Source organism: Hemitrygon akajei, chromosome 12, assembly GCF_048418815.1.
Source record: "Hemitrygon akajei chromosome 12, sHemAka1.3, whole genome shotgun sequence".
Classification (NCBI taxonomy): domain Eukaryota; kingdom Metazoa; phylum Chordata; class Chondrichthyes; order Myliobatiformes; family Dasyatidae; genus Hemitrygon; species Hemitrygon akajei.
In genome coordinates this window covers 63,805,806-63,819,693 of record NC_133135.1, presented here as the reverse complement: position 1 = coordinate 63,819,693, position 13,888 = coordinate 63,805,806, and the positions used below count along the sequence as shown (strand labels likewise).

General features: G+C 37.8%; 1 protein-coding gene across 4 annotated transcripts in view; it reads right to left on the bottom strand.

The window, feature by feature from the left end:
- Window positions 1-13,888, bottom strand: part of tprb (translocated promoter region b, nuclear basket protein) — a 91,696-nt gene that overhangs the window by 54,604 nt on the left and 23,204 nt on the right. For all 4 annotated transcript variants that reach the window (XM_073063290.1, XM_073063289.1, XM_073063288.1 and 1 more), the window contains exons 5-15: window positions 12,423-12,526; window positions 10,302-10,466; window positions 9,749-9,841; window positions 9,291-9,371; window positions 7,165-7,252; window positions 6,914-7,054; window positions 6,738-6,832; window positions 5,839-6,036; window positions 5,259-5,366; window positions 4,623-4,849; window positions 941-1,104 (exon numbers count right to left, since the gene is read on the bottom strand). In XM_073063290.1, coding sequence (XP_072919391.1) covers window positions 941-1,104; window positions 4,623-4,849; window positions 5,259-5,366; window positions 5,839-6,036; window positions 6,738-6,832; window positions 6,914-7,054; window positions 7,165-7,252; window positions 9,291-9,371; window positions 9,749-9,841; window positions 10,302-10,466; window positions 12,423-12,526 — 1,464 coding nt within the window. The remainder of the gene's footprint in view (window positions 1-940; window positions 1,105-4,622; window positions 4,850-5,258; window positions 5,367-5,838; window positions 6,037-6,737; window positions 6,833-6,913; window positions 7,055-7,164; window positions 7,253-9,290; window positions 9,372-9,748; window positions 9,842-10,301; window positions 10,467-12,422; window positions 12,527-13,888) is intronic.

Here is a 13,888-nt window from a genome sequence, read left to right as displayed (position 1 = left end):
ACTGAGAATGACACAAGAAACATTTGACACATTGTTCTTCTGGAAACCACCATGGACCAATTTCTGTGCAAACTATTCCAGTTACCTTATTTTTCTGCACCGCTACAATCTATTCCCATTCTCACATGCACATCAACTTACTTTTATTCTTGTCCTATACCGAGGGAAAATTTTCAGCACCATTCAATCTACTACAACTTGGATGTGGACGAAACAGTATTACAGAGAAATATGCAATTTCAGATAGAACCTGCAGATCCTTGGAACATTAAGTGCAATGCAATTGTGCCACTTTTTAGTTTCTACTTCCAGTTCATTTTGCTTGCTTATTCCAATTGTTCACACATACCACTTTTTCATCTTTGTCCTTTTGCATAATGCCAAACAGAATTTTAAATAATCACCACTACCCCTGTCCAACTTCATCCTGAAGTGCTTGTTGTCTCCTGATTTAAACATCTGAAATTCATTTTACATGTTCTACTTTTGTTTGAATTAACTCTCACTGCCTATTTTGCTTGTTGAGCACTGTAGACTTTAAGCCAACATGCTTCTGGACTGACATACAAGCATTTTCTAACTCTTCACAAGCCTAATAAGCTCCAGCTAATTGAAACTCTCACACTTTACCCTCCAATAAATACTCTAAAGAACCTTGCTTCCCTGGATTTCCTTAATAACTGATTTTAAGCTGCTGGTTGCATCACAAAGTTGAAAATAATTTTTCTTCATTGCTTTTAAGTATCCAGGTGACATTTTTCTATCAGTTCACAACACAAGTAACTGATTTTCTTTCAATGTTTTTTCAGAAACAAGAACATATGCCCCATTCCTTCCTGTGACACTGTCTATGAATAACAAAAAAAGTGCACAAAATCTCACTTTGTGTATTTCTCAGCATGCCACGCAAATTAAATAGCATTTGGTAATCTCTCCTTACCCTGTATTGGTATTGTCACTCCAGTCATCTGTGTAAGCAGTGTACGGTACATGTCCCGCTGCCGAACAATTGATTCCACTAATTGCATCTGATGACTTCTGGCTTCACGAAGGCGCTCAAGTTCATTCAGAGCCTCTGCAAGATTTTGCTGAAGTTCGGAAATTCTGCAGTTCAAAGAGATTATTAATTCTACCTATTGTATTATTTCTTAGAAAGACAACTTCGATGGGTAACATTTAGAGTCTAACCGAATTAAATGTTTTGTCTAACTGTTAGACAAAACACTACCTCTAGACCAATAAGGGAGCAGCAGGGATATGCACAAACGTAAGCCAGAGACATGAGACAGCAGAGAACTGGTCTTTAACAGAGAGACAATGAGGTTTTGAGAGTAAGAGGGACTGATGTTGATAAATCTAAATTCAATCTGTTACGATGCAATTACTGCAAATATATTAGCAGAGTATGCTGCCAGGAAGTACCCAAGGTTAAGATAAAGGTACAGTGTGAAGTTACAGTGAAGCCATAAAGGGATTTAGTGGATTATGAAATTGATACATTAATTCATAGGAAATAAAAATTCATTTGGGAAAGAAATCATGTATGTTACTATGTTGCATTATTAGACATAGTGGTAGTAATGCAATCCGAACAAAATAGATTCCAATGCAAAAATAGTAAACAAATTTCATATTAAAACAAGCAGTCATCTTTCGCATGTATTGAGCATATGCTAATTATCCTGCTAGGTGGTGCCAACATTGTACTTAATTTCAATTCCAGCTACTATTGCTTCTACATCTCATTTCACCATTTCCCTCTCTATGTTCTCATTCATCTTTCAACTAGATCCAAATATTCGAAGATTCTAAGTGAATTTATCATCAACAAGTGTACAAATTATAAAACCTGGAGATTTGTTTAACAGGTAGTCGCGAAGCATGGAATCTGAAAGAACCCAACTTAAAGAAAATATGACTAACCCCCAGTGCCCAGAGATTTAAAAAAAATTAATGCAACTAGAAATGAACAGCAGCAGCAATCCAAACCAAATTGAGCTCTTAGGTCCAAACCACCGGAGCAGCTCGGAGCAGGCCTAAAGCCTCAGCATTCAGTTCACATATTTGATGCATCCACTCCAGAGATTTAATAGATAGATAGATAGATAGATAGATACTTTATTCATCCCCATGGGGAAATTCAACATTTTTTCCAATGTCCCATACACTTGTTGTAGCAAAAACTCATTACATACAATACTTAACTCAGTAATAATATGATATGCATCTAAATCACTAACTCAAAAAGCATTAATAATAGCTTTAAAAAAAAGTTCTTAAGTCCTGGCAGTTGAATTGTAAAGCCTAATGGCATTGGGGAGTATTGACCTCTTCATCCTGTCTGAGGAGCATTGCATCGACAGTAACCTGTCGCTGAAACTGCTTCTCTGTCTCTGGATGGTGCTATGTAGAGGATGTTCAGGGTTTTCCATAATTGACCGTAGCCTATTCAGCACCCTTCGCTCAGCTACCGATGTTAAACTCTCCAGTACTTTGCCCACGACAGAGCCCGCCTTCCTTACCAGCTTATTAAGACGTGAGGCGTCCCTCTTCTTAATGCTTCCTCCCCAACACGCCACCACAAAGAAGAGGGCGCTCTCAACAACTGACCTATAGAACATCTTCAGCATCTCACTGCAGACATTGAATGACGCCAACCTTCTAAGGAAGTACAGTCGACTCTGTGCCTTCCTGCACAAGGCATCTGTGTTGGCAGTCCAGTCTAGCTTCTCGTCCAACTGTACTCCCAGATACTTGTAGGTCTTAACCTGCTCCACACATTCTCCATTAATGATCACTGGCTCCATATGAGGCCTAGATCTCCTAAAGTCCACCACCATCTCCTTGGTCTTGGTGACATTGAGACGCAGGTAGTTTGAGTTGCACCATATCACAAAGTCCTGTATCAGTTTCCTATACTCCTCCTCCTGTCCATTCCTGACACACCCCACTATGGCCGTGTCATCAGCGAACTTCTGCACATGGCAGGACTCCGAGTTATATTGGAAGTCAGATGTGTACAGGGTGAACAGGACCGGAGAGAGTACGGTTCCCTGTGGCGCTCCTGTGCTGCTGACCACTTCACCACCTTCACCACCAACTCTCTGCTTGCACCAATACCACGTGCATCATTCAGGTTCACTTGGACTCCACACTGTTTATTTTGTTTTCCCATAACACTCAAGATGCTCTTCATCAACTACAGCTCAACATTTAATACTATCATCCCCACAAAACTAATAAGCTTCAAGACCATGGCCTCAATACTTCCTTGAGTAAATGGATCGACGATTTCCTCACTTGTAGGCCCCAGATACTTCAGATTGGCAACAACATCTCCTCTACAACAGCACATGTGCACCAGGATGTGTACTTAGCACCTGCTCTACTCACTTTATACTTAAGACAGTTCCAATGCCATACTTAGCTTGCTAACAACACCAGTTATTGGCCAAATCAAAGGTGGTGACAGATCAGCACATAGGAAGAAGATTGAAAATCTGGCTGAGTGAAACCACAACAAGCTTTCACTCAATGTCAGCAAGACCAACGAGATGATTACTGACTTCATGAGGAAGAAACCAAACGTCCATGAACCAATTGATCAGAAGATCAGGCAATCAGAGGTGGAGAGGATCAGCAGCTTTACATTCCTGGGCGTTATAAATTCAGAGGACCTATCCTGGGTCCACCATGTAGGTGCATTATGAATAAGTACATCTACTTTCTTAGAAGTTTACGAAGTTTGGCATGTCATCTAAAACTCTAACAAACTTTGATAGTGTGTGATTGAGAGCATCTTAACTGGTCGCATCAGAGCCTGGTATGGAAACACCGATGCCCTTGTATGGAAAGGCCTACAAATAGTACTGGAGACAGCCAAGTGGTTCATGATTAAAGCCTTCCCCACCATTGAGCACATCTACATAGAGCACTGCAGCAGGAAAGCAGCGCTCGCATCAAGGACGCCAGCCACCTAGATAATGCTGTCTTCTCACTGCTGCCATCAGGATGGAGGAACAGAAGCCTTAGCACCCACACCAACAAGTCCAGAACAGTTATTATCCCTCAACCATCAGGCTCTTGAACCAGAGGGGATAACTTCACTCAACCCCTCACTGAAATTTTCCCAGAACCCATACATTCATTTTCAAGGACTCGCCATCTCATGTTCTCAATATTTTTTCTTATTTATTTATTATTATTATTATTACTTCATTTTCCTCTTTGATTATATTGTGTTTCTTGTACAATCTCAGGCTTGTATATGGTGACATATACGTACTTTGATAATAAATTTACTTTGATCTGCACCAAGCTCTGACAAAAGATATTGATTTGTAACATTTTTTCCTGCAGTCCAATGCAGCTTAGCGTAACTATTTCCAGCATATTCTTGCTTTTATGCTAGATGCCAGTAGAAACATTTGAAAAGCTAAAGCCATCTTTCAGAATATGTCCAAAGCACCAATTAAATATAAAAGAAATGCTTCTCTGTGTGGAAGGCAGAGGTAGAACTGATACGAACACAGACACAGTAGTGTAAGGAAAGCCACTTTTCAACTGGTTTGAGGTGTTTACAGATTAACAACCAACAAGTCATCAGCAATTAAAGCACTTACTGCGAAGAAGTTTGTTCCTTCTCTTCCTTTTCCTGTTTTTCAGCAAGTTCACGAACAGTCACCAACAGTTGTTGATTCTGTTGTTGCAGTTCCTCAACACTACGATAGGTCACCAGGTGCTGAGAAATTACTTCAGAGGAACTGCTTATGTCGGCAGAACTAACTTCATCTTCACGTAAAATGTGATTTCCTCGTGCATCTTCCAGTTCCATCAAAAGAATTCTATTCTGAATCACAAGTACAAACACATCCATGTCAGATGAGAAGCAATGGCACATGGATATAACTGCTCCATTAGATCAACAATGAATAATTCTAAGTAAATTAAATTTTCAAACATACAAAAGCTCATCTAATGTACAGCAATAGGCCATTCAGCAAATGAGAGAAAGCATATTGCCTCCCTAACAACACTATGGGGTACCTACATTTCAGGGACTTCAGCAGTTCAAGAAGGCAGCTCATCACCACCTTCTCAAGGGCAACTAGGGATGGGCAGTAAATGCTGACTTAGCTGGTGACACCCGCATCCCGTAAATGAATAAAAAGAATTTAGAGATGTAGACACCAGGGCGCCTCTGTTTTGACTTACTGGCATGAGAATAAAATGTAATGTACATTATGCTAAACACTAACCTGCTGTGAAAGATCTGACACTTGCATTTTGTATCTCTGGTTCTCTCTACTAAGCAATGACGCTTGCTTATTCGCTTCATCGGTACATTTTTGTAAACGTCGAATTTCCTACAGAAGTAGATTTTATCAATGTAATTCACATTAATACAATTCCTTTACAACATAAATTAGCTTGCATAGCATTTTTTGAGAAATGTTTAAACAAAGACAATTTTTCCCCAAGAATTGCTTTTAAAATATGGATCAATAATTATCTATTGTGATTAAGTTTCACAAAACTATTTTGTACACCAGATTATGCAAAATACACAGACGATATTCATTATTGTAAAAGAAACAGCTAATCACCAGATTGCTACCAATTGTGCCTTTGTACAGTCTTACAGAACCACAGTTGTACAGTGGAGAAATGGGTTCTTCAGGCCATCACATACATGCCAACATTCTTGCCCATCTACAGCAATCCTATTTGCTTGCACCAGCTTTATTTTTCTATTTATATTTTCAAACTGCAGTTATTTGTGGTCAGAAAATGTTTTCAAACCAAGTAACAGTTAAGGAAGTACAGAACAAAAGTTACCTTCATGGCATCTTCTAATTTAGCTGAAAGATTTGCTACAGCTTTTTGCACGCGTTCATATTCTTCACGCTGACGTTTCAGAAGTGGAGCTTTCATCTCTACCTCTTTTACAATTTCATCCAAATATTTATTAACTCTCTTATTTTCCTGTTTTGCCAATAGCAACTGATCTTGAGCTTCAACATACCCATTATATAACTGTGGAGACATTAAGCAAGCAATTTATTTCTTCCAAATTACACTTGTACATTCTTATTCCAAAGAACACCCAAGTGTTCAGGAGAAACTCTACCCAGTTTCATTATCACTGCTCTTATGTCACAAATCCTGTGCTTTAAGTAAAATTCTGCTATTTTGATTAGAGGTTTTGAAAAGCTGCTGTATCGCAAAACAAAGGTTAGTCAGCTGGTGGCAGAGTGAGATCAGCGCTGGACTCGAGAATGGAGGTTCCCGAGTTCGATCCAGTGACAGACCGCTCCCAAGCGTGCTCTCTATTCGTGCCAGGTTGGTGTCGAACTCGCAACTCGACCTCGTTAAAAAAAACTGCCACCTCCAGTTTAAATTCCCACGCGGAATATTGTGGAATACCCAAACCGAAACCCAAAGGTGAATTTTGATTGGTCTTGAGCCAATAAGTTTCCAGTTTATTTCTGCTAGAGAAAACTGTAAAGGTGCAAGGAGAAGTTCAGTAGCTGACAGTGAAAATTTGAATCCTAGAAAGTGTAACTGCAAACAATATGCATGACACTCTATATATAAAGTATGTTATAATTTATCTATGAGCTTCTGAAAAATGCTGATTGAAACCCAGCAAAAAAACTCAATTATTACCCCCCAACATGGTAGAATTCTCCAAGATAAACTGAAATGAACATTAGCAATTAGCACCAGTCTTGTACCTCTGTGAGCTTCATTCCAGGCTTTACGATCTTAGCAACAGCTGCTGCAGTGGGTGACATGGCTGCAAGCTCCTCTTCTGATAAAGTGGCAGCTCCTATCATACAAAATACACAAGTTGGTACAAAACAAGACATATTTACTGCTACTGAATATATTTTTGTATCTACTCAGGCACCTTTAAGCTTTGTGGTTGAAAGCAGATGGTTAGCATTTTCCAGTTCCTTTTCCAGTTTGATAATCTTTTCATTTAGTTCAGCAACTGCTTTGGTTTTGGAAGTCTCTGTCTCAATCAGACGATCTTCAGTTACTTTATGAGCTGAAACAAATATCAGGCAAGTTAATTTTACAAGCAACTTAAACCAAAAGCATCTACACCGAAAGCAACTTGAACCAAAACAAATAGACTAACGTTTGAAATAAACATACCTTCATTTGCCTGTTTTAGTAGACTATGAAGTTCCTCGACAGCTCTGGTAAGTTCCGTTGCTTTAGTTTCAGTATCATCAGCTGCACTCTGCAAAGGTTGAAGGCTTGGTATTTACTACACAACATTCACTGGTGGTTTATCTTAAAATCCAATTACTGGAGGCCAAATGGACATGCTTATAAGAGAGGCAGGTCCATCAATATTACTAAAAAATACAAAATTGTCAAGTCATATTGATATGGATCTTGCAGGTATTTAAAAAGATTAGCAAAAACATGGAACTGCCAAGTGACAAAAAAATCCTAAACATGGCAAATGACACAAAAAAGTGATGTAAAATACAAGCAAGAATGTTGTAATAGCATCAAAACAGCACATTAAAGTTGATGAAACAGGCTTGTGCTAATAGAGAAATATGAAGTTAGACATGGCAATGATAGAAATCTATACAGGCAACAGCCAAGTTCATTATTCAGGTTATACAAATTCACTTCTATGAAATCACCCAACATTGCACAAAAATTTGAGTTAGGATTAAAACGAATTCTCACAGAATTCATGTGAGGAAAATAATTAATAGCCACAAAAAGTGAAAAAAAAACGATATATTTTGTCCCTTTTTACTTCTTGTCACTCATACAGTGGAGAATTAAGATCTGGATATGATGTGCCCTGTTCAGTCAAAGAACATGCGAATAGATGTCTCGGACTGCAGCAATGCACAATACCTGTGAGTCATTTTCTATGACACACTGTTTTGAAGGAGCCTCAGTAGCCACATCCAGCTCTTGGACCTACTCCTTTACATAATCCCTCGGGCTACTCCATGACAACTGAGGAATCTCATTTTAAACCATTACCATGCTGAACATCTACACAACCCTTCTCCCATGAACCCCTTTCCATGAATCCTGCTTCCTAAACCCACTCCTAGTCCATATAACATACATGCACACACATACACAAAGAGCAGGTTACTACATATATAATGTCCCAACATTAAAATGTTTAAAATCTAAGACAATTTCAAGATCAGAATCAGGTTTATTATCACCTGGATGTATCATGAAATTTAAAGAGCAAACATGAGAAAATCTGCAGATGCTGGAAATTCAAACAACACACACAAAATGCTAGTGGAACACAGCAGGCCAGGCAGCATAAGGAGAAGTACTGTCGACGTTTCAGGCCGAGACCCTTCCTGACAAAGTCAGTCCTGACGAAGGGTTTCGGCCTGAAACGTTGATAGTGCTTCTCCTTATAGATGCTGCCTGGCCTGCTGTGTTCCACCAGCATTTTGTGTGTGTTGTATCATGAAATTTTTTGTTTTGCAGCAGCAGTACATTGCAAAACATAATTTAAAAAACTATAAATTACAATTATATAAAAATTAAATTAGGTTAAAAAGAGAGCAAACAAAAGAAAAAAAATTAAGGCAGCCTACATGAATTCAATGTCCATTCAGAAAGATATCTGATGGCAGAGAAGAGGTTGTTCCTGAAAAGCTGAGTTGTATCTCCTCCATGATGGTATCAATGAGAAGTGGGCATGTTCTAGGTAATTGGGTCCTCAATGATGTATGATGCCTTTTTGAGGCACCGCCTTTTGAAGATGCACTTGATGCTGGGGAGGCTAGTTCCCATGATGGAGGTGGCTGAGCTTACAACTTTCTGCAGCTTTTTCCCGTGCAGTGGGCCCTCCATACCAGAGATGCAACCAATTTGAATGCTCTCTACAGTACATATCAAAGTCTCCTCAAACTCCTATTGAAATATAGCCACTGTTGTGCCTAATTGCATCAATACATACGGCCTAGGATAGATCTTCAGGCATGCATATTACCTCAAAACTAGTTTTCTCCCTTGTTGCTGTGACTGTCGCCTTGCATAAATTAATGTGGGATATTAATGGCTCCCCCGCCAAACTTCCATTAACAACGTTTCAGGATCCTGTCACTTTTGCATTTGTATGGAGTCCTAAACCACCTCATCTACTTTTGGCATGTGGGAGGCGAGGGATTGTCATGGATAGAAACAGCCCTTGAAAAAATTACCAGTATTTCTCCGGAAATTGCAAGCGCTCTATGCAAATAAGTCACATTTAAAAGAGAAAAACAAGATTATACCTTGTACAAGTTTGACAACTTCACGTGCGCATTCAATTCATTTCGAAACCTCTCTTCCATAGTTGCTGACTGTTCCTTGGACTGATCAGAAAACAGAAACAGATGTAAGCTTGGCATAACCGTCAACAGCTGTAAACATGAATTTCCAATGAAAGTATAATTTATTACTAGGCACTTGATTCATTATTTCCTATAGAAAAGTTCAGAGATTTGATTTCAGAAAATACCAGACACTGAATGGCTTGATTTTTAAAACTTGTTGCTAAATTCTACCCCAACTATTGCAGTGGATTATTGGTGTAGCTTGGCACACTGGAAAGCTAACAGAGAGAAATAAATTTGAAAGATGAACAATGACAGAAACTATTTTAATGTGCATCATAATTGAACTGAGGAAACATGTTCCAATTTTTGAATATTATTTTTTGCTCATTCAATTACCATTAACAAAGACTAACCTCCTTCAATTTATTCATTAAATCCTCAACCTGCTCTTCAAGGTTTTGCTTAGCTGCTTTTAACGTATGAATTTGCTCTTCTAGGCTGCAAATCTGTAAAAGGTAACAGTTAAAAATCAACAACCAGGTTAGTCAATGCCAGAGAATCAAATCTGAATGCTTTTAGAGGTTTCAACAGGTGACAGTAAGAAGAAAAATATTAAGTGGCAGACTCCCTTCAAGTCCACACGGTACGTTAAAATCTAGTAATTGTGCTGAGTTTGAGTTTTGTAGATTATTTGAATTTCTAGCTTTCAAATTAAAGAAACCCTTCCATCAAGTTCAGATACAAAATGCAGTAAAATGGAGTTTTACATTTGTTCTTTCTTTTTAAAATTGTATTTGTTTTTTCTTGTGAATGGTATTATATGCCTGTGATGCTGCTTCAATTAAGCTTGATTACACATGCATATACATGCACCATATGATAATAAACTCTGTCTTGAACCTTTGGGTTGCTGAGAAAGATAGAAATGTTATTGTTTGTATTCACCAAGCAAAAAGGACAGATTACCTCATCTTTTTTGTTCTCCAGATTGCATCGGAGCTCGAGAATTTCATTGCTTTTTTCTCGACGAAGTCCTACAAGTTCATCCGTCTTCGTTTTTATTTCTGTATTCAACCAACTGTTCTGATTCATTAATAATTCTTTTTCTTGTTCGAGACGCTTTTCACGATACTGAAAAAAAATTGGTTTACCAATCACAGAATCATTCCCAATGAAGGTAAGCCCACTGGACAGAGTGCTCCAGGATTTAGACCTAACGATGATGAAATGGCAATATAAATTCTAGCCTTGAGGTAGAACTTGCATGCACTTGCTACTTATTCTCCTTCAAAGTAGAGGTCACATGCTTGGAAGGAGTAGTTGGATTATTCTGCAGAACATTTAGTGTAGTGGATAGGTCATCAGTTCAGCAATCTTTGTCCCAGATGGCAGAGTTACTGGAGAACTAATGCAGTATTTGATCCAGTCAAGTGTTTTCCATTACACTTGGAGCCACTGTATTTAACATGACTGATCCAACAGGAAGAAATAGGCCCTCAGCATTGACTCATTAATCCCTTTCAAAATCTATTTTTACACTGTGATTATTTGTACCTATTTCTCCAGTAAATGACACCAATCCTATTTAATCTTCTCAAAGCACCATATCATTCCAGGATAGGATATTGTTACAATCTTTCCTCACCGCTCACATACAAGGTGAACCCCAGACACCACTTTGAAATTTTCCAAACCATTTTTGTATGTACATGATATGCAACCAGTGACTGTATACAAAGTAAACAGTTTTCATATAACTTTGATAATGACTCCATACATGCATTGGTCTAAAAGTTTCTTTTTATACAGCTGCATCTTGCCAAATCACAACCAATCATGGCAATGGAAGCCAGCTGTTTATTAACATCAATTACGTTTGGAGCATTTAAACAATTTAATTTGTTTATTAATGTGTGTCAATGCTTTTGAAATATATTTATATTTGGAGCATGTTAAGTACAAAAAGATCTGCAGTAGCACGTTTTAGTTATTACCCACAAAGTTCATGCCCCTATTCCTCACGAATAATAACTAAGTGTGTTCAAGAGTATCAAAAACAATGCTTACTTGTTATGATTAAAATAACTTTCAAGGTTCGTACATTTTGGATGTTTAACTCAAATAACATAAAAGCACACTGAATCAAATCTAATTCAGTGCAATGTGTGGATCTTAATCTTAATAAGAAAATCCAATGTATTGTCAGGGAGCATCATCCAACCTCAAAGGCTGTCACCACAAGGTCCAACCATTCCTCTTTTCATTTGTGTCTCAGGTATCAGCTTGGTCATCTTGCATTCAACAACATTGAAATTATTATAAGTATAGGGGGGGGGGGGGGGGGGGGAAGATCCAAATATTTAAAAGCATGGCAATTTGAAATAACCGTAATAGTCTATGCTTGGATAATATTCCTAGATTATTAAACAATTAAGATGCTAACTTAAACCCACTCATTTGGTATATTTTACATGAAGAAATTCTGCAAGAAGAAAATCTGTGTTTTGGAATGGCAAAGTCAGACTCCAGACCTTAACCCAATTGAGATGCTGTTACATGACCTGAAGAGGGCTGTTCATGCAAGGTACCCCAGAAATATTGATGAACTGAAACAGTTTTGAATGGAGGAATGGTCTAAAATTCTTCCCCACCATTGTGCAAGTCTGATCTCAGCTATAGGAAATATTTGGTGGAGGTTATTGCTGCTAAAGGAGGTTCTACTAGTTATTAAATTCAAGGGTTCACATACTTTTTCCAGCCTGGACTGTGAATGATTAAACAATGTGTTCAATAAACACAGGGGAAGTACAATTGTTTGTGTGCTATTGGTTTAGGCAGATTGTGTTTGTCTATTCTAGTGACTTAGATGAAGATTAGACATTTTATGAGTAACTAATGCAGAAAACCAGGTAATTGCAAAGGGTTCACAAACATTTTCTTACAACTGTATATCTGGAGTTACACCACAATCAGCATCATGACATCGTCTATGACAATAAATCGTCATAATGTTTAATTATTAGATAACAGTTTTACCAAAAGGGCTTAAATCAGCAATATTTTATCCAACGCCATTGAAAAACTCACCTTAACAGAAACTTCTGATACTTGAAGCTCATCAAGTTTTAACTGAAGGTCTATTTTTGCTGAATTTGTTTCCACAAGTTTATCATTTAGACGTTTTAAATCCGCTGTAATAAGACAAAATGTTTCAATTCAATAAGCAGCTTTGTTGCAAAGTGTACTCATGACTAAACAAATCAACAATCAATCCACTATCAAAGAGTGGATTCAACATATCTGAGCCAAGATTTCCCCTTCTTTCGCCACTCCCCTTCTTAAAGAGTAGAGTGACACCAGCAATTTTCCAGATGTCTGGAGTGAGTTCTGACTCTAGTAATTCTTGAGAGACTCCTACTAATATCTCCACAATCTCTTCAGCTATCCCTTTCAGAACTCTAGGGTGCAATCCATTGGACATATTCACCTACAGAATTTTCAGCTTCCCAAGCAGCTTATCTTTAGTAATAGTATCTAGACATTTCTGAGTCCCTGACACTCTAGAATTTCTGGCATAACGCTAGCGCCTTTCACATTGAAACATGATTTTCCAGCAGTACAATGTCCACTCTTACCTCTATTTTATTCTTCATACATCTGAAATAACCTTTGATATCCTTTTCAATAACAGTAGCTAGCTTTTTTATTTTATTCTTCCTCCCCTCTTTGCCATCTGTTGGTATTTAAAAGCTTGCCACTTTTTGCAATATTGCATGCCCTCTCTTTTGTTTTCATGCTGTCCTTTAACATAATCCTTTACTAAACTTCATGTGTGTGTGTGTGTGTGTGTGTGTTTTCTAAGGTAGTCAACTAGAAAACAAACCAGGAAGCAATCTATGCCAAGCTAGTTGATTGAAAGGGCAGAAATTAAATATGCACACTTCAACTGTTTGCATAATTTGTGTCTTTCCTTCTCGTGCACATCAGATGTTGGTCGTTTATTTTTTTTCTTTAATTGGGTTCTTTTGGGTTTCTTGCTTTGTAGCTACCGGAAAACAAATCTCAAGATTGTATAATTTATAGTCTTTTTTAATAAATGCACTTTGAATTTGAACATTGTTCAATAATAAATGCCAGATGTTATGATACAAATAAAGAGATGGCAGTCGAAGTATTGCATTGTTTATGGCTCTTAGAACTACATAAAATATTTTAAGAAAATTATTTTCATAGATGGGAAGCGGAGTTACAGTATGTTAAAGAAGAAAGCTATGAAATGACAATATGTTAAAGGAAAGTACACCTTCCCATTGCAAGGTGTCACCAATGACATTTCCTAAACTTGCTGATCATACAACGCAATTTTTTCTCATCATTTTCACTTTTGCTCATCACAATCAAAATTCACAGCTATGCATCCAGTCTTCATGTTGAGCAAATTTTATCAGGTGCTTCAATTGTGCAACATACTCAATTTACTTTCTTAAATTTGAAGTCCCCTATCTGCGAAAATTAACCACGAATTCTCCAGAAGCCAAAAATGCTACAGATAT